Raw genomic sequence first — 20,411 nt, 5'->3', positions numbered from 1 at the left:
TTATCTGTGTTGCAGAGAAGGGTGTGCTGCTCACAAAGGGCATGCGAGGAAGCGGGACACGAGCCCTGCTCTGGGCCAGGCCCCCTGCACAACCCCGGCAGGCTCGGGGCAAGGGAAGCTCTTCAGCAAACCCCCACCGCCATTCCACAGAGCACTCAAGGGACAGACGCACTCTGAGAAGGGCGGTTGAGCCTCCCCACCGAGAGCCCAGGAACGCTTGGCTCACTCCCCGGGATGCTGTGCGCACCCTTTTGCTTCCCCCCGCCCTGCTGGGGCTCAGCCTGCAGCACAGCTCATCCCAGCCATGGCCCTCGCCTGATTTAACCATCCGTCGCTGGCAGGGAAGCGATGCGGAATGAGCCAGCTGTGCTTTGGATGAGCTCTAGGGCTGTTTACAACCACAGCGGAGCTTCACGTGTGGGTTAGCAGTGGAAGAGGAACAGAAGCTTTGGGGTAAAGCCTGCCCTGTCTTGTAGCCAGCGCCCCATGGAGGGGAATACCCAAGGACCAGCAGAGCATGCAAAAGGCTCCTCTGGCTCTCACAGCCCCACTCAGCTCAGGGATTCAAGCCCCGAGCTGCGGTTTCTAGCACAGAGCTCCAATCCCTTCCAGGGATGCTTCCTCTGCCTCCTCTGGAATGTCACGTGTGCCTGAAGTCCCTGCTCCAGAAAGGCCTTTCCTGTCTCAACCACCACCGGCTGTGACAGTGTGTTTCTCGTACTCCCCAACACCTAATCATCATTCCTCCCCACAGCCACCGCTGAACCATCTTTGATATATGACAGCTCTTCTCCACTGCCAATCTCTACTCCATCGCATCCCTCAGGTGGCTGGGCTGGAGCTGCAGGAGACCCGCAGGCATGGGCAGGCTCTGGCAAACCCCTGTGAGCTGCAGCAGCCCGTTTCTCTGGTAAGGGCTCCAGGTCTGTTAGACCCCTTGAATCCCTCAAGGGGACTCCACAGGGATCTCTGACTCCCCGTGGCCTCTCCGGACCCCGTAGCATTGCTCCTGGTGATGGAAACGGGCTGATGTCCCTTCCCATGGACGCTGTCACCACCGGAGACAGGTTCTCAGTCCCGTGGCCAGCTCCAGCCAAGCTGGCAGGTAGCTCAGCCCCCTTCCCGAGCATAGGCTCTGCTTTCAAAGCAGTGATGCTCCATACCTACAAAGAGCACGAGGCAGGGGCCCTCATTCAGCTGCACGGCGTTGGAGTCCGTCAGCTCCAACACGGGCTTGGGATGCCAGGGGAACTCGCGGCATTCAATGTCGTTCAGCACCTCCACCCGCCCTTGCCGCGTGATCACGTCTCCCTTGGAGTCCAGGACGATGAGAGTCGGGATGCCTGTGACGGAAGAAAAACAGGGGGGATCAGCCAAAGCGCGAACTGGCCAGCAACAGGGTGTGAGGAGAAAGGCCTTTTCCTATCGCCTCCGGCTCTGGCAGGAACCCAGCAAGCGTGCTGCCTCTCTGCAGCTCATGGATGGTGTGGGAATCGGGGTCCCTGGATCCTGTTTCCGTCCTCGCAGAGCGCTGTAATTCAGCAGCCAGAGCAGGAAGCTGGGAGACAGGCTCTGGCATTGCCTGCCTTTCCCTGCCCAAGGGCAGGCAGGGGTCACCGCTGTCTGATGGTGATGCTCCTGGATGCAAACCCCACCATACTGCGCAGACAACAGCGGCCAGGAAGCAGGGTGTGTTCCTTCCCAGAAGGAACAACATATATCGTGCAGCCATGAACTCCTCCATGAACCCCCACACCCCTCCTTGGCGCTAACCACCCAGCCATTTCCAGAGCACAGGGATGCACCTGACAAGTCATGAACATTACTACCTGGTTCGGATGCTGTTTCGCACCACCTGAGCCCGGCAAGGCAGGCACCTGACACTGCCGGTGGAGGAAAGGCCCCCGGACCAGCACTAACGACAGTCATTTAGTGCTCAGGGCCATGGATGCCCCCACGAATATCCAAAAGAGAGCGCAAACCTCTGCAAGTGGAGACGGAGCACGATCATACACACTAACACCAGCAGACTTTGTCACATGGCTAAACTGCATGCAACGCTTGCAAACGAACCTGGCATCCACCTTGCTTGGCCACTGCCCTTGCAAAAGGGAGGTGAACATGCTTGCAGCAAAGATTTAGCCCAAGTCGCCTATTCAAACCCGGGCGGGACGGCAGTGAGGCAGGGTGGACACCGGCCGGTGACCATCCCATCTGGTAAGGCACTGACGAGGCTTTCCGGCCACAAAACAGTCACAGGAGAGTCAACAGGAGCGGCTCATGTTGGTGACTTCATCTGGAAAGCACACCATTCCTCTCATCAAGGAGACAAAGAAACATCCCACGAGGAAGGAAGAGGGAAGAGTTTGGGATCAGGCCTCAAGAGATGGGTCAAGTGACTAGTGTTAGCTCCAGGTGCTGCTGTCTGCTTCTCACAACCCGGGCTTCAATCCGCTCGCTATCCAGTATCTCTTCCTTCACCCAGCAACATCCCCTGAATCACAACTGGCAAACCGAGGCAACTCAGATCCTCCTGCCCTCATCCAAAGGTTCATTTTAAAGCTCACTTGTTAGAAATACCCAGCAGAGCCATTCTCTGAGCAGAGGGCACCCAGCGTGCTTGCCCTTGCCGGACTGCTGGCACTGCGCTCTCACGTTTCTACAACAGTGGGTTACTCACAAGCTCTCTGAATTCTAGGCATTTCTCTAGGAAATACACGGCCTCTGTCTGTCCCACGCCTGCCTGCAGGTCTGGGCGAGCGGCTGCATTCCCCTCATTCCAGCCCGCCAGCACTGCTCACATTCCTGCCGGTGCGCTGGGGCTACATGCTCCTGGCTGGTGCAAGAGCAGCAGCGCAGGCAGGAACTAGCCTGATGGCTGGACTTGCAAATCCTAAAGGTATGCCAAGAAAACCATTTTGTATCACAAAAAGGCTTATTCATTACCTGCTGGTATTCAAAATAGCTCTAGGGCAGGGACGGGTTAAACAGACTGGAAGGAATTGGGAAATCTCACTCGGGCCCTACCCTGCAAGGCACAAACTACTACTGAAGCCAGGAGAAGCACACGGTGATCAGCATCCCACATGATTCGGCTCTATCCATTTACGATTCCCAACCCCGTCCCAAATGCCTGCCTTTCCATCCTCTCCAGACCTGCATTATACATGAGGGACAGACTAGAAACGTGGACTCAGCTCGGTACCCCTGTCGCCAGTTAGCCTGAACAACGCACCATACCAAGGCAGAGATTTCAAACGAGCTTTGCTGATCTGGGAAAATTAAGGGCCCAATTTAGACACAGATCGTTATGAGTGTGATCCCACAGCTATCAGGGACTTCATCCACTATTCAAAGCATTCGGACTTTACCTGATTTGCGTATGTGGACACACAGACCTCAAAGCACCCAGCCACTAAAACCTCCAACTGCAAATACAAAACTGACTCAGAAAACAGAGTCTTTAAGATAATTCATCCTGGGTTTAGCATGTTTGGGAAATATAAGTAACACATCAGAAAACTTGGGGCTGGGTTTTCAGTCTGTTAGCAGGTGCGTGACATACGCTGGGTCGGTCCCTGCACCTTTTACCCGGCATCAGAGGTTTCTCACCAGCCACGAAGCTCTGGTTTGCTTTCCGGACCTGCCTGGTGAAGGCTGAGACTGCCACGACCCATCTGCCCCCGCTCCCACGGCCACCCCCCCGGTCCCAAGCATCGCTGCCTTGTCTCCTCGGCTCCTTCCTGCGCGCCCCTGGCTGGGTCCCCAGGGTTAGGGCATGGCCTTACTGGGCTCACGGTGGCATCCCGTATGATCAGCCTTGTCTTCCCAGGCAAACCTTGTTACCGCTCCCCTGGCAAACACATCCTCTTTGCACGGGACACAGACGAGCAGGACCAGAGGAACTGTCCTTAACCTTATTCACACCCGCTAACCCCAGTACTTCCCCCCCAGTCCCCCCCTCCCTGCTCATCCCAGCCACTATTTGTTATTTTAGTGCCTTTTGGGGGCTTTGGTAATTGCCATGAGTCATAACAGCAGAATTTACTTATCAAGAAGAATCACAGATCAGACACTCTGCAATGAATATTGTATAAGCTTGGATAAGAATTAGCATAGACAGGCTCAGTTTGATTTTATGCATTAGAAAATGGATTCGGTTCCCACGGGGCTAGCATTTTATGAAAACACAGGGGCCAAATGATTTGTTACCGAACCCGGCAATACATTCACTTATTTATATATTAAAACCCATATCCGGCACGGAGATCTAATCTGCATAAAGTCTGTTGGGTAAGTAGTCAAAATTGACATGAAGCAAACACTCAGAATACATCAACCGCAGATGGGTGGTGGGTTTTATTGCTGTTTTTTCACCTTTTCAGAAGCAAGCTCCAGAAACCTGGTATGAGAAGCCTCCCGTAACAGTGAATTCCAGGCTGCTGCCACCAGCCAGGCTGTGAGAGTGACTTGCAGGTGTCTGGGCTAAAGCATGGGGCAGGGGGGAAACAACAGTTTTTGGAGGTTCCCCCAAGGGACTGCAAATCCCAAATTGCCACCACGGAGTCCACAGGGAATATTCAGGAACCCAAAAGCTCTCATAAGGTACGCATCCAGAAGGGGCAATTCCCACCCCAGCGTAACATTTATCTCTGCTCCCCATCCCATCGGAAGGAGAGCCAACGTCAGGGGATTTCACCTGAGGCGGGACCACGCAGACCGGGAGCAGCACGTACAACAGAGAATTATTTCTAAGCAACCACAACACAAGACATGACTCTCTCAATACAGTGTTGCACCCAGAAGCAATTTAATATAGGTGGGTACGGTACAGCCCACTGACTGCGCATGGGTTATGAATAGAGCCATTCAAGTAAACCCAAATAAAGGCCAATAACTCAACTTACATTTTACACTGAGTTTTTGAATGCTGTAGGGGCCAACACAGGACTAAAACAACAAGAGATCTGACTCTCTTGCTACTTCCCACCACTCAGGAACTTGAAGCAGTTGGGGAAGACAAGCTGTTTCTGTTGTTTCAGCTCCTGGCCTTACAAAAACCAGCGGAAAAACCACCCCACGTGCACGCTGTGCTCACAACCCAAGGCACCACCAGGATGGTAACCTGGACACTGAACGGGCTACATGCTCTCGCGGGTGCATAGGTGCAGCTCCAAAGGGGGCTTCGAAGATGCTGGGCAGCATCAGAGCCATGCATCTGGGAAAGGCAGATGAGATTACATGGATCTGATTTTTCATTTAGGTGGAATAATCACCAGTGGCGATGAGCTGAGCCCACGACATCTAGCTCTGTTTACAGAAAGCTTTCGTTACAGCTGGTGTGGCAGCCTGCTGCGAAAGCCTGACTGCAAACAGGCGGGCAACCCCAAAGTCAGCACAGAGGATCCCGAGCTGCTTCCTGCGCAGGGGTCAATGACAACCTGGAGACCCTGGGAGCAGCGCAAGGGTTCGCCTCCAGCCCTCTCCCTCGTCTACTGGTGCCCTGGCACCCTCCCCGCAGCACCCTCGCTCCACCCTGGACTGCAGTGGGGAAACAGAGCCCAGCCCAGCCTTGCAAAGCCTGTGTGGCGCCCGGGTGGGAAGGGAGGTGGGACGGCGATGCCTCCTGCGCAGGGTGCAAATTAGCCTGCCTCCACATTTCAACGTGACTTTGTGGGATCGCAGTTCAGATCGTTAGAATCATAGAATCATAGGATAGTTTGGGTTGGAAGGGACCTCTAAAGGTCATCTGGTCCAACCCCCCCCCTGCCCTGGGCAGGGACATCTTCAACTAGATCAGGTTGCTCAGAGCCCCGTCCAACCTGACCTGGAATGTTTCCAGGGATGGGGCATCCACCACCTCTCTGGGCAACCTGTGCCAGGGTTTCACCACCCTCAGCGTAAAAAATGTCTTCCTTATATCTAGTCTAAATCTCCCCCCCTTTAGTTTAAAGCCATTCCCCCTTGTCCTGTCGCAACAGGCCCTGCTAAAAAGTTTGCTGCCATCTTTTTTATAAGCCCCCTTGAAGTACTGACAGGCTGCAATAAGGTCTCCCCGAAGCCTTCTCTTCTCCAGGCTGAACAACCCCAACTCTCTCAGCCTTTCTTCATAGCAGAGATGCTCCATCCCCCTGATCATTTTCATGGCCCTCCTCTGGACCCGCTCTGACAGGTCTGTGTCTTTCTTATGCTGAGGGCTCCAGAGCTGGACGCAGTGCTCCAGGGGGGGTCTCACCAGAGCAGAGTAGAGGGGCAGAATCCCCTCCCTCGCCCTGCTGGCCACGCTGCTTTGGATGCAGCCCAGGATACGGTTGGCTTTCTGGGCTGCGAGCGCACATTGCTGGGTCATGTCCAGCTTTTCACCCACCAGTACCCCCAAGTCCTTCTCGGCAGGGCTGCTCTCCATCCCTTCATCCCCCAGCCCGTATTGATACCGGGGGTTGCCCCCACCCAGGTGCAGGACCTTGCACTTGGCCTTGTTCAACCTCATGAGGTTCACACAGGCCCACCTCTCGAGCTTGTCCAGGTCCCTCTGGATGGCATCCCCTCCCTCTGGCGTGTCGACCGCACCACGCAGCTTGGTGTCATCTGCAAACCTGCTGAGGGTGTACTCGATCCCACTGTCTATGGCATTGATGAAGATATTAAACAGTACCAGTCCCAATACGGACCCCTGCGGGACGTCACTCATCACCAATCTCCATGTGGACATTGAGCTGTTGACCACTACCTCTGGATGCGACCATCTAACCAATTCCTCACCCACTGGACAGTCCACCCATCAAATCCATACCTCTCCAGTTTAGAGAGAAGGATGTTGTGGGGAACCGTGTCAAAGGCCTTACAGAGGTCCAGACAGACGACATCTGTAGCCCTTCCCGTGTCCCCTGATGTAGTCACTCCATCATAGAAGGCCCCTAGGTTGGTCAGGCAGAACTTGCCCTTGGTGAAGCCATGCTGGCTGTCTCGAATCACCTCCCTGTCCTCCATGTGCCTCAGCATAGCTTCCAGGAGGATCTGTTCCATGATCTTCCCAGGCACAGAGGTGAGACTGACTGGCCTGCAGTTCTCCGGGTCTCCCTTTTTTCCCTTTTTAAAAATGGGGATTATGTTTCCCCTTTTCCAGTCAGTGGGAACTTCACCAGACTGCCACGACTTCTCAGATACAATGGATAGTGACTTAGCATATACAATGGATAGTGGCTTACCTTGTGGAGAGGTTCCCATTTTACAGGAAAACCATGACAGATAAGCAGAAGGGTTTGCGCTCAAATGTGCCTAAATCCCAGGGTCAGCGTCCCTGGGAGAGCAACTGAAATGCAGGGGTAATATGGGAGCTTCCCTGGCAGAGGAAGGGGGTCAGGGCACAGGGGAACAGCAAATATTTACATTTTCAGGTCAGCACACAATGAAGAGAGACATTTAAGGAGCCAGTGGCTGGAGTTAGAGCGAAAGCTGTTGTCACTGTTTCCCTGGCTACAGCATGCCTGGTGCTCAAGTATCCACGTCTGGACACCTTATTTACAGAAAGTCCCAGTCAAACTGGCAGCAGTCCTGCAGCGCTCAGCCGAAATCAGCACTGGAGAGGTTTGTGAGCGGGTCGGGGAAAAGGCGGATGAATTGGGAAAGGTCTTGCCTCCTGGGAAGGTAATTAAGCAGCAAACTGATGGCTATTTAAAGCAGGCGAATGGTTATTCTTGGTTTAAGGTCAGGGAACAGAGCTGAGCGACAGCACCTGAGCTCACACCAGAAGGGGTGTTCGGAGAGGACCCCAAGGAACGATTATTTCTCCTGCCACTCTCCCGAGGCCCTGGGCCACCTTTGGCAACACTCCTCCTCCCCTGGAGATTGCATTAAACCTCTGCCAGCCTATGCCCACCTCATCGATACCGCATGGAAATGGATAAGAAACAGGCACATTGCAGCAAGACCCTTTAACCACAGCAGAGATAAACTGTATGTACGTACAGAAGACCTCCTTGCGAGCTTGTCACCTTGCAAGTCTCTATGCTGCAGTTTGTCCCCTGCAGGAACAAGGTGCCAGTCCTCAGGGGGGCTGCTGTGAGCTTTAATTCTCTTCGTGACTCTTTGAAGCCACCCAGCAGACAGAGCCTCTCCCCTGCCCATCCGAGCAGCCGGGGCTGCTGGAATTCTGGCACTGGCACATACAGTAAAAGCAAAGCCATGGTTTACATCAAACACGCACTCTTCTGTAATTCATGTCACTAACATAAACCAGATGCCATCTTCCTCAGCCTCTGCAGAGAACGATGGCCTGCCTTTGCGTTACATAAAACAGCAAGAAAATGAAATTTAAACCTTTAAGAAAAAGCAAAATAAATAAATCAGTAATTAGGCAAAAAACATCCAAGCCAAAAACAGCTTCCAAGTTTCCAGGAAGAATTAGGTTGTTTATGGAAGTCCTGTTTCAACTAACAGCCTGCCTGGCAGGTGGTAGGAATGTGAGTTTGTGGAGAGCAGAAACATGAGGCAGCTCTGCCTGGGGCACCGTGCTTTGCTTTGCTGTTTTCTTGTTTTAGTTAAACAAGAGGTGACATTACAAATATTCAACAAAAGGAGCAGAAAGGAGAGCTGTGCATCAGTGCGGCCTTTCCTACCTTGTATGCCATAGAGTCGATTCAGGCGCGACCGTCTGGCCTCGTCGGCATATGGCACAGCTACCCAGGGCATCTCGCTGAAATACTGCTTGAAGGAGTCCTCTGACCTGTGCAAGGGGAACAGGGCATGGGATCCAGAGTACAGGCTCTTTCCTCTTCTCATTAAAAACCTGGCCTGCAAATCCCTTTATCCCTTCCACCGAAGCCCACCGGTAAGGGCTGCTGGCAGACACAACCAAGGGAGAGCTAGGCCAAATGTAAAGCCCCCAGTCCCTCAAGAAGGGGTCCGCAGTGCAGTTTTCCCCAATAAAGTATTTCAAACCCTCCGGGGCATCCAAATGTCAACCCATGGTGACAGCAGCAGCTCGAGCATCCTTCAGACCACAGACCCACGAGCCACAAAGCGAAATACAGAGCTGCTCCATGGACGGAGCCTGCTCTCAGCCCACCGGTGCCCCTGCCAACTCCCCTTTGCACTTAGCCACTGGGCAGAGGGCAAAGGACTCGGGCAGCCTTTCCGATACCATAGCCAACCTGCTGTACCCCAGATCCAATTTCCTCCTCAAATCAAACCAGAAATGCTCACAGCTTCCCAGCTTGGGGGCAGGCAGCTCTGCCGGCACAGGGTGTTAGCGCTTCCTTACCTGTCTGCACTAACAAAGAGTATCTCAAATTTCTGGCCCGCCTCCTTGATTTTCCGATAGGACTCCACCAGGACCCTTGTGAGGCTTCGGCACGGGGGGCACTGCAAAACACAACACATGCATAAGGACATCGTCTCCTCCACAGGGCCAGACCCACACCCAGCAGGTCCAGATGACCTAGTGACCATGAAAAGACAGATGTGACCTCATCTTTGCTGGAGTGCTGGGCAGCAGCTCTGAACATGGCTGGGGCTTATGGCCCGTAAGTTGCCAACAAAACCTCTTCCATTTTTAAAATCTGACCACTCTTCCCCTTCTGAAGGGCCAGCTGAGGATGACAGGCCACTACAATGCTGCGGCTTCTTCCAGAATGACTGGAGCATCTTAACTGCTTCAACACCAACCAGCCAGAGGTCTTCACCCTCCCACAGAACTCTGCAGCATGAGCTGCAGGGGGATACCCAGAGCACTCCCCGAGCTTGCTCTAATTGCTCTGCAAAGCGCCTGCTACTCACCCAGTGCGCAGAGAAATAGACCCCAACGTGTGAGCCCTCCAGGGCATTGCTGTCTAGTGTCTGGCCATTGTTCCTTAGCAGAGGCCCAGCAACAACTTCACTGAAGGGTTTTGGCCCCCAGGGGAACTCCAGACCTGGAGAGGGGTCAGGATGAGGGTGGAAAGAAGACACAAAACAGCAAGATGCACGTGCAGCATTTACAGTTTCAAAAAGTTCCACCAAAAAAACCGTCCCACCTTCTGCAAAGATATGGAGGAGCCAGGGAAGCCAAGCTCTGCACCAGAGCCAAGGCCACCTCCTTCTCACAGGTAGGCTGCACCCTTGCTTGAGTCGCAGCACCTTTGGCTTGACAAAGCCTGCTTGGGTTTTGTGCCTGATGAGGCATCTTTTCCTTATCAACAGCATTTGTTTTAACAACAGAGGGCGAGGTGCTTAGGAACGCAGTCAGACTATTTGCCTTATACTGATACTAACCATAAATTTTTTTATATATACACAAATTTATTTATAAAATCTTTTTTTATATATATATAAAAAACCCTATACATAAACTGAACTTAGACTAACCCTCTACACCCCAAAGCAAGCATGTGTGCATACACACAAACACATGCTCCAAATCATCTGCTGCCAGCTCCCAGAGCAATCAATCTATGTATTCAGCCAGAGAGGAGGGAACATCACAGATGGCTCAGGCCACAATGTGTACTTGCTGTACAGTTCCTGCCACCTGAACGAAAGACTCTTATCACCACGCTCAGTATCTACTGCAGGAAGAAATGATGGGTCGGTAATATGTGTGCATGGACAGCCTAGCAGTTGAATGATGGGTCTGCAGGGTCTATGAGTAAGGGCACACATTTTGCTCATTTTGGTTCTTGCAAATTGCAAGAAGACGGATTTAACATCAACCCCCAGCACAGTAAACCTCAGAAACAGAGAACGGTAGCATTTTTCTGTTGCATTTGTAAATAATGGGGAATTCGTTATCCTAACAGAGTGTGGTGTCAGTGATATCAGTATTTTGGAAGGATTCTGCTCCCAAGGCATGGCAAGTCTGGGCCCTCGGTCGGTCTGTCCATGTGCCTCCATCAGGGAAAAATCCAAACTTAACGTTTCAGTTAGTCTAACTTTTTCCTCATTAACACTTCAGACAAAAATCCTGGAGGGGAAATCTTTGTTCTTGTCAACAAGCAAAACCAAAACACAAGATCTGGCAGGAATGATGCAGAAAATTTTATGCTGAAAATAATACAGCACCTTGATTAGTTAAGTATGACAACAGTTGTTTATTTCCTTCCCCCCCACCCCAAGGCAATTAAAAATGAACTGAAATGAAAAGGCAGCCGTGTGCCCATGTTTCTACGGCACAGGGGACTCCAGGTCTTACCTTCTGGGTCATCTCGGATTACCAGGAGGCCATTCCTGCAAACCACCTTCCCGGTGGAGGCATCGATAAATATCAGGGAAGGAATGTTGGAGACTCTGTACTTGTTCCACAGCTTCAGCTGTAAAAGAGATCAGTAGGGGAGAGAAGAAAGGTCAACTTGGCAGTGTGAAGAAGATGATTTTGGGGTGTTAGCATCTTTCAGACCAGAGGTCAGAGCTAAGGAAAGAAACAGAGTTGGCGCTTCAGCAATGCATATGAAGGCATGTGAGGACATCTCTCTAGAGCTGCTGGGCCAGGCTGGACCTCCAGCACCTGCAGAGACACGATCTGTCAACACCATCCCCTCGGTACCGCGGGTGAGACCAGCATTTGTCTCATGCCTGTTGCGCGCTTGCCTGTGAGCACAGGTAAAGCTTCTCCTCCTGCTGCATTTGCCTCTTTGCAAGTAAAATGGGGATAATATTTACCATACTTTGAGGTCTTTGTTTACACGACATGGTAAGGACAAATACTTTTAATGCCACTGCTCTGAAGCAATTTGTAATACTTCCCTGGCTGCTTCCTCCCCTCCCATTTCAATGTTCATTAAACAAACCAGCAACCCCTGCCAAGACATGCTGAAAACAAAGCCAACATACATAAACACGATTCTCCTGAGACTGGGGCTTCCCGGGTTTGTTCCCGGGAGCTGGTTAACGGGTTTGACATCAGCCTGGGGGCTGCGTAGCCCAGCTCATCTATCCTGCACTGCCAGCCCTGCAGCAGTCCCCACCAGCTACGGACAGAAGCCATGCAGGCTGCAACAGCCACATTTTGGACGTCTTGGTCTAGATGTTGCTGTCTGCTGGTTGTTACGTTTTGCAGCGAGCTTGGCTCCGCACAATGACCGTGACTGAATGCTCTGGGTGTCACACAGTCCTGGGTTAACATTTCTCAGCATACGCTTCTGGCACAGGATAATTTGGAACTTAACCCACGTACAGAAGCTCACAGGGATGGGGAGGAACAAGACGACGACAGCTGCTGGCACAGCCCAGCCTGCAGGTGTAGGCTGGCTGCGGCCAGAGGAGCCGGTCTCCCCGCCACGCACTGAGGAGCTGCTGCGATCGCTGCATTTACTTACATTTCTCCAAGCATTTCAACCTAAACAGCCCAGCGGTGAATTATCAAACTCTTAAACAAAAGCCAAACTATAGCCGAGAGCCAGAGGGGAAGGAAATGAATCACCACCTTTCCCCTAACATCAAGCGCTGCTCTGCAAAGCTCCTGGGGCTCCGGGTGTTTACAACTCGCTTGGGTTTGGAGAATAAAACCCAGCCACGGGAGAAGGGCAGGAGGAGACCGAGAATCCCACCCAGCGCCAGCGTGAGGGTTCGAGCACAAGACCCAGAGAAACCCTCAAGCGACGTGCTGCTGCTTCCATCAGTACCTCACACGGAAACTGGACCCATGTGCTTTCCCAGAAAAAGAGGCCACGGCTCTGTGGATCACCATCCCCGATTTCCGAATAGAGGCAATCCCATTTCCCAAGATGGAAATGATCTGGGGAACCAGACAAACGAGGGCAGGAATGGGATGCAATGTTCAGGCAGAGCAAAATGAATCCCTCGGTTTGCTCACCAGAGATCTAGCCGAGGGGAAAGTCACATCCACATTCAGGTTTTAATGGGGCACTGTATTAAATATTTCTTCCAATACCTTTTAATCAAAGATACACCTGAATGAGCGACACAAGCCAGCCTGCTTGCAAAGGGGTGTTAGCAAAACCCTCTCAGGTCTGAAGGAAAGCGTTACCACTGATCTAGGAAGACTTTATTAACCTCCATCTACTAGGACCCATAGAAAGGCAACGCTTTGTGTCCTGCCCACCAGCCTTGGATTTCCAATAGACATATTTCTTGGGACAAGCAGACTCATTCACAATGCCGATTCACAAACCAAATGGCCTTGGGCATGAAAAAAAGAAGAAATCATACTAAATGCAAACCAGCCCCCTCACAATGAGTGCATTCAAACCACAGAAGGTAAAATCCACTTCTGTGAAGTTTAAAGGGTGGGGAAAAGCTCTTTATAAGGATCACAGGCATTTAAGAGGGTGTTGCAAACAATGAGGAAATTACAGCTAGCAATTGGATTGTTCTCTTTAAATAGTTGCTTAGGTTTCACTTCATTTTGCCAAGCCCTTTGTATATGGGCAGCACTCCCCTTGGGGCACTACGTCGGTCGTGGCAGTTTTGCTTGGCTGGGGAAGCGGCAGGGTCTGCACTTCAGAGCCAAGAGGCTGCATCGACTCGCTGTGCTCAGAGGGACGGGGCTGGCACACCCCAGATAAGAGGGTAAGACCAAACCAAACCCGCTCTCGCTGGAAGCATTGGAGCAAGCGGTACACAGCTGGCTCCAGGCAGTCTATGGGGTCCAGCAGACCTGGCAGCTCTTGCCAACAACTGGCCCTGCGTCTTCTCAGGACATGTATGCCATCAGGCCCCACTGGGCCCAAACTCCCTTGGCAGAGACTAGTCTTGGCTGCCCAGACATCTGTGGTATGGGTAATCTGCAATCCAGATACTCTGTCCCCATGAAATGGAGGGTTGCCACTTCTAACTCATCATTGAGGGTCCACAGGAGAATGCCTCAAGGAAGCTTGAAGCTAGGTGTGTGTCGAAAGGGTCAAAAAGCATCAAAAAAGGTCAACGTGACATCTGCTTGCTGGGGGAGCATGTCCATCACTGGGCTCTGAGACTTGAACCCAGTGAACGCCATGTCACACTCAGTCACACCTCGGGCAAATGAGAAAAAGCAGCCAAAACTGCCAGGTTTTACCTTGCATCTTTGCAAAAGCTGCAAGCATCATGCAGCTCCCAGACACCACCACCCAGCCATCCCAGGTCACACCAAACGTTCAGAGCTTCATACACGCTGAGCAGCGCTTACTATGTGCAACATTGTCGTGGTTTAAACCCAGCCGGCAACCAAGCCCCACCCAGCCGCTCACTCACTACCCCCCAGTGGGATGGGGGAGAGAATCGGAAGGGTAAAAGTGAGAAAACTGATGGGTTGAGATAAAGACAGTTTAACAGGTAAAGCAAAAGCTGCGCACACAAGCAAAGCAAAACAAGGAATCCGTTCACTGCTTCCCATGGGCAGGCAGGTGTTCAGCCATCTCCAGGAAAGCAGGGCTCCGTCACGCGTAACGGTGACTTGGGAAGACAAACGCCATCACTCCAAATGTCCCCCCCTTCCTTCTCCTTCCCCCAGCTTTACATGCTGAGCATGACGCCATACGGTGTGGGATATCCCTTGGGTCAGTTGGGGTCAGCTGTCCCGGCTGTGTCCCCTCCCAACTTCTTGTGCCCCCCCAGCCTACTGGGGGTGGGGTGGGGTGAGGAGCAGAAAAGGCCTTGACTCTGTGTCAGCACTGCTCAGCAGTAACTAAAACATCCCTGTGTTATCAACACTGTTTCCAGTACAAATCCCAAACACAGCCCCATACCAGCTACTGTGAAGAGAATTAACTCTGCCCCAGTGAAAACCAGCACAAACATATTTGCTACCCGGGTCATCACTGAAACCCATCATACGACACGGATGAACAAACACGACAATTGCACGTTAAGAAGACTGGAACTGCATTGCCATTTTACGCCCGGTTATAAAAGGCTTGAATTGCAAATTAGTGGTCTTGATGCACTAACCATACTGATTTCACTGTCTGTACTGGAAAGTACACGAATGTGCTCTTTTAAGTGGGAGCAGTTTGGTTTGATGATTCTCCTGTGCGCTAGGAAAGCTGATGGGGAATGAGAAACACATGCACTGCAGGATGAGCGCCAGGGTCTACCACCATTCCCACCGCCCTGGCCCCCTTCAGCCAGGCTCAGCTTTCCAAAGCCTGTCAGACACTTCTGAAGGAAGCCTGATGGCTCCTTTTACTGCAGGTTTGACCTGAAAGAGCAGAACCTTGATAGGAAATAGGCCTGGCTCATTTTAGCTGGGCTTTTTGGATAAGATAGCTCACTATAGGATTCCCACACCACTATTTCGCAGCTGCAGCTTCCAGCAAAGACATCCGATCTCCAGCTAAAGCCTCTGAACACCAGGATGACCTAACCCGTCTTGTGGCAAACTATTGCACTGTATAGTTTTTCTCAGGGTAAAATGCCAAGAGTTTGCACATGCGCAGGGGCTGGAAAGGAGACGAGCTCCTCCTCGGTCCCGCTTGGCATATGCCCGCTGGTTGTGGTCCAGGCAGGAAGGGGAGCTCAGAAGATAAAAGGCATCCCTTCTACCAGTACCTGCCCAACCGCGCACCTCGCAAAGGGTCCTGTGTCGGGCTGGGTGTGGGATGCGGAAAGCAAATTATAACTTGCTCTGAAACCGCAGGATGATGGGATGATAGCTCAAGCAGCAGGGCAGAGTGCTGCCTCAGCAACTTTTAAAAGCTGTTTTTCCTGCCGTGAAGAGGATGACATAGAAATAACATACTCCACACTCTGAGGATTTGATCATCCATTTAAAGAGGGGATCTCTGCTCCGCTTCCCAACAGCTGTTGCAAATCTGTGGGATCAAGCCAAAGCTAACACAGATGTGGAAATAATCTACAGACTATTCAGCCTGAAAGCAGCTGATCCTCACAGAGCGCCCTTCGCTCCTGGTTCAGGCTGCACACCCGCTAAACTCAATACTCACCCCAGGATGGCCGCTGGAGAAGAAGCGAGAAAATACACCCCCTCGCAAGATGCCGTACAGGCTGATCAGCTTCACAGAAACCTCGCTAACTCCTGTGCAGGTGGTTAAGTACAGCAGTCCAGTGGAAAAAACAGTCTCACCAGATTCTTCCGGTAACCTTATCCCTGCGCAAAGCATCACCATGCTGTCCTGGAGGACCAGGAAACCACCGCCCTGGGCTCCCTCTGTGACTCCATCCATGACTGGCCATGAAAGGCTTATTACTTGAGGTCTGAGGCGATCCCAAGACGTCAGGCGATGCAGCAGCATGCAGCATCGGTCACAAAGCCGCTCTCCGCACCGGCGGCTGGCTCGGTTATTTCCCCCACCCTAGTGACTGGGAAATGCCTGGCCGAGAGGCATGTTGGAGAGAAGTTTGCAGGCAGCCGCAGTAATTTTTCCAGATAAAGGTGTCAGACGAGAGGTCTCCCCAGCAGCCCACGGCTGTTTCTGCGCAGGGCTCGCACCCAGCCGGGGTAGATTAAATCCTCTCCTGCTCTGTGGGTACTGGTGGGGAAGGGATCCCCTACTTCCAACAGCTGCTGGGCGCTATTTTTGGTTGTGCTGATTGATTTATCAGCCCTTGGTCACATTCACTTACTAACATAAATCCTGAGCTGCAGCGGTTAATGCTGGCAAAGATAAAGCACAACTGCTTGTAGTGAAATGAGCCCTGGCTGGTGAGAAAGTGGTCCTCCCGCCCTCGTTGGGGACTGCGTTTCTCCGCTCTTGTGTGAACCTGGTCCGTAAAAGCTCTCACGCTTCCATCCTCCATAGGATACAGAGCTGTCTCCACCCGGGAGATATGAAGGTTTCAGAGGCACCTGCCCATGCCAGCAGCAGGGCAGACACCGCCTCTGCTTATCTTGCAACCCACGCTTCCACCCTGACCAGCGACAGCCAGACACAGCTGGTTTAAAAACTCAAAAGCAGATCCCTCAGTAATAACGAACATGTTCCCAATGTGGACGGCTGCCGCTTTCTGCTAAATGAAATGCAAAGCCACTTTTCTTCTAAAAATCCACCCTTGGCAACACCCCCAGGGTCTGGGCAATTCCTCTGGTGAGGTGTTGGAAAGACCCCGCTTTCCAGCAGCGCCATGAGTGCCCATGCGAGAGCACAGCACGGTTTCCATTACAGACACGAGCTTGGCTCTTGCCAGCCTCTTGTTCCAGAGCCATAGGCTGAAACATGAAGTCTGTCTGAGGAACTCACAAGCAGCACTCAGGTGGAAAAGCGCCTTGGTCCAGGGCCATGGGGACCGGCAGAGCCCATTTCCCAGCTCTGCTGCACAGACCGGCTCCGGGCTGGCGAGACAGCCACAGCCATCCCCACCGCTCTGCTCCCACAGTCTGGCGCTGCGTGGGACCTCTCTGTCCTCACTCGCTCTGTTAAATTGCAGCTTTTACATCGTGCCTTAAAGGGTTTACAAGCACCAGGGGCCACCCAGGCTCTGCAGACAGCAGGCATGGGGCTGCAGAACAGGCTGCTCCCTCACCCTGTCGATTTAAATCCAGGTCACGCCTGTCCCTGTGACTCAAGCTCAGCTTGAGCGAAGGCTCCTCTTCCAGCCCTCCCTCGCCGCTCCCTTCCCTTCGTGCATAAGGGAACCCCCTTAAATGAAAGGGGATGCAGTGCGGGAACGACACACAGCCGAATAGTGGGGGAGGCATCGAGGGCAGATGGTGCACGCCAAGGTCTGACCTTGCGTCACAGAGGAAGACTGAGCGAGGCTTGGGGTAAATTAATGTCTATTGTGCTGCTGTTTCTCTCTGAAAGCAAATCAAAATCTAATTACAAAATACAATATTGAGAGAGACGTCTGCTCCAAGAACATTAATGAGCTGAGAAGGGAGGATTTGGAATTGCAATAAACAAGATTGATGTGAATGGCTGAGACTGACAGCACAGGGCACCAGGGCTGCTGGCACACACGGACCGGTGGGCAGCCAGACCACTGTGTTATTGTTCCCCTCTGCCCCCACGCTGCTACGGTGGGAGAAAGCCCAGTTAAAACCAACCTTAGGACCAGTTTCTGCCAGCACTTGGCCCGGCAGCGCCTGCTGCGGATGCTCCCCCTGCCAGTCACGTTCCAGCAATATGACTCGGTGTGAGCAAAAAATAAGTCAAATCAAAAGTCCTGCTTGTCACTTCCATCCTCTCCTTGCTGTGGCTCCATGGTGGGAGACCAGCACAGCACGGTCTGGCTTGAGGCCGCCTGCATCTCCCCGAAGCCAGCGGGGGGGAGCAGGGGAGACCCTGGCAGGAGCCAGCTTGCAGCCCCGGGCTTTTGTTCTTCCCAGCCATGAAACACAACGGTGAAAGCTTTGGAGCCGAAGTAGAAGGAAATCCTCTCCGTGGGGTTTTCTGGCAAGGCGGCCACCAGCGGAGGGGCTGCTCTTTGTTTCCCCAAGGAGCTCCGCAGCCAAAGCCCTGGCATGAGGGACCCGGGCCAGCCCAACGTCACGTCCCGGCCCCCTCACCTCCTCCCGTTTTCTCCTTCTTATCGCCCTGGTCGCCCAGCACCAGCACCGTTGCTCTGCAATTTCCCAGGCTAAGCCGCCCAACCGGCTGCGAGCTGAGCATTTTGTTTGAGGGCAAAGCAGCATATGGCTGGCGCATGTGCCCGGCTCAAAGCACAAGCTGCCTCCTCTCCTCCTGACGCACATGCAGGCTGACAGGCTGGATCCTCCGCAGCCCACATCTGATAGGAAAACATTTAATTTGAGCGGAACTGAAGAGTGGTTAACATGATCTATGGAGAGCAAAGCCCCAGGGCCCAGAGCCGACACACGAGGTGGCCTGGTTGTTTTATATGTGCAAGGTTCAAAGCAGTGCTGGGCTGGAAGCTTGATTTGATCCCAGGATCAGGGCGAAGTAGCATTTGTCTAAACATACAGATAACAACGCAGACAGCAAATCATGCAGGGAAGATGCTACAGACAGGCTGGTCTATCAACACTACGAGGATGCCTTTTATAAACCTCTTTTTTTCCAGGTGTTCCTTGAATTATTGAACAGCCCAAAGATGATGCAGAATTTAAGGATGCAGCATCATACCCAGGACTAGAAAATACACCTCCGTGCATTTCCAATAAATGTTTTTTTTTCCTCCATGTGCATGCCTTGCTTTACCTCCTAAAAGGAGGCTTGCATGTGAGCATCTCAAGATATTTCATAAACAATTTTTATCCCTGCAGTTCTGCTTTGGGCCAAGCACTCTCCCTTTACCCCCAGGAGAACGGGGGCACAGGGCTTGCACAAAGATGGGCGCAGAACCCAGGGGGTCTGCCAGCACCTTGGAACCCACATTCTGTTACCTGTTTTCACTGGCATTTTTTCACACTTTCCTGGTAGGTAACAAACACATAAAAAGCAGTGAGGACAGAGGGAGTTAAAGTGTTTGTGGGAAAAATTTAAGACACATGTAGAAGTGTATCATACATGGCCCCTATAAATTACACCCCCAAATGACTAGCACTGAGTAAGAAACAGCTATGTAAACACAAAGGTAATAAGAAAAAATAATAATTTTTCTCTCTCTATGGGGAAGGGATATTTTTCCATCTGTTTATAGGAAAGGCGAGGGGTGGGGTGGCAGTCTGGGATGTTGAATCGAAGTTCAGGGTCTCTCTTGGTCCCCAGTCTCATCTGTCACTGGAAGCAGGACGGCTGCCAGAACCGCCGCACATTACAGCCTTGGTTTCCTACCCACCGCCTTTGCTTTTGCTGCTACCGTTCGCTCGAAGGCAGCCGCCATCAAGCGCTGGTGGTAATCTCGAGGTCAAATGCCTTGCAATCCCGGATCATTAAGAAGCAAACATTTCTAAAAAGCCCCGAGTTTAGACAGAGTTCCCACCAAACACAAAAGCCTTTTAAATCTGCAGGGAAATTGGGAATTTTTTTATTTTTTTGTTTAAGGCACACAATGAGGTATTGGTGTGGTTTCTGTTTTGTTTTCAGCAGTTAATCCGAAAGGGAACCTTACACAATCAGACCAACAAAGTGCTGGAAAACAATAGAGTATTTGTTAACACCCAGGGGAGTGAGGGCTTCAGGACCCCGCAGCGCCGGGAGCCTCGCCAGCACTGACTTCCCCAGGACACGCCAGCACCAGGACATCCCCCAGACCAGCAACATGGGAGACCCTTGTAAAACTACCAAGACATCTGCAAATACCCTCTTGTGCCCACTGCTGCTGATGCACCCACTGAATGGGAAATCTGCTCATTACACAGCATCTTTTGAAATGCAATAGCTCATCCATAGCATCACTGCTGACACTTCATTACAAAAACCTCCACTCAGCACAGCACTTGCATCACTGCAAACACTCGGACTATTTAAAAGCAACTACTTTCCTCCAGTTGATCTCAGGAGAGGGTGCACTGGTTGGTCTGGCCCTCCCTACAGCCGCATCCATCTCAGCGTCTCAAAGCCGACGGCGTTGAATCTCAGTCTGGCAGCACTCCTGGTTTGCAACCCAAGGAGGATTTTCATGCAAAGGTTACACAGCTG

At 52.1% G+C, this 20,411-nt stretch overlaps 1 protein-coding gene across 1 annotated transcript in view; it reads right to left on the bottom strand.

Moving 5' to 3' along the window:
- The window catches only part of NXN (nucleoredoxin), a gene marked incomplete at its 3' end in the record, with an annotated part of 20,174 nt that extends 1,659 nt beyond the window's left edge, over positions 1–18,515 (bottom strand). The window contains exons 1-7 of the mRNA XM_009320239.1: positions 18,377–18,515; positions 15,855–15,946; positions 11,168–11,285; positions 9,778–9,911; positions 9,263–9,363; positions 8,619–8,725; positions 1,164–1,343 (exon numbers count right to left, since the gene is read on the bottom strand). Coding sequence (XP_009318514.1) covers positions 1,164–1,343; positions 8,619–8,725; positions 9,263–9,363; positions 9,778–9,911; positions 11,168–11,285; positions 15,855–15,946; positions 18,377–18,515 — 871 coding nt within the window. The remainder of the gene's footprint in view (positions 1–1,163; positions 1,344–8,618; positions 8,726–9,262; positions 9,364–9,777; positions 9,912–11,167; positions 11,286–15,854; positions 15,947–18,376) is intronic.
- Between the last annotated feature and the right edge of the window lie 1,896 nt (positions 18,516–20,411).

This window comes from Pygoscelis adeliae, unplaced genomic scaffold (genome assembly GCF_000699105.1).
Source record: "Pygoscelis adeliae isolate BGI_AS28 unplaced genomic scaffold, ASM69910v1 Scaffold913, whole genome shotgun sequence".
NCBI lineage: Eukaryota > Metazoa > Chordata > Aves > Sphenisciformes > Spheniscidae > Pygoscelis > Pygoscelis adeliae.
The sequence above is the reverse complement of the archived record's forward strand: the minus strand, read 5'-3'. Positions and strand labels throughout refer to the sequence as shown.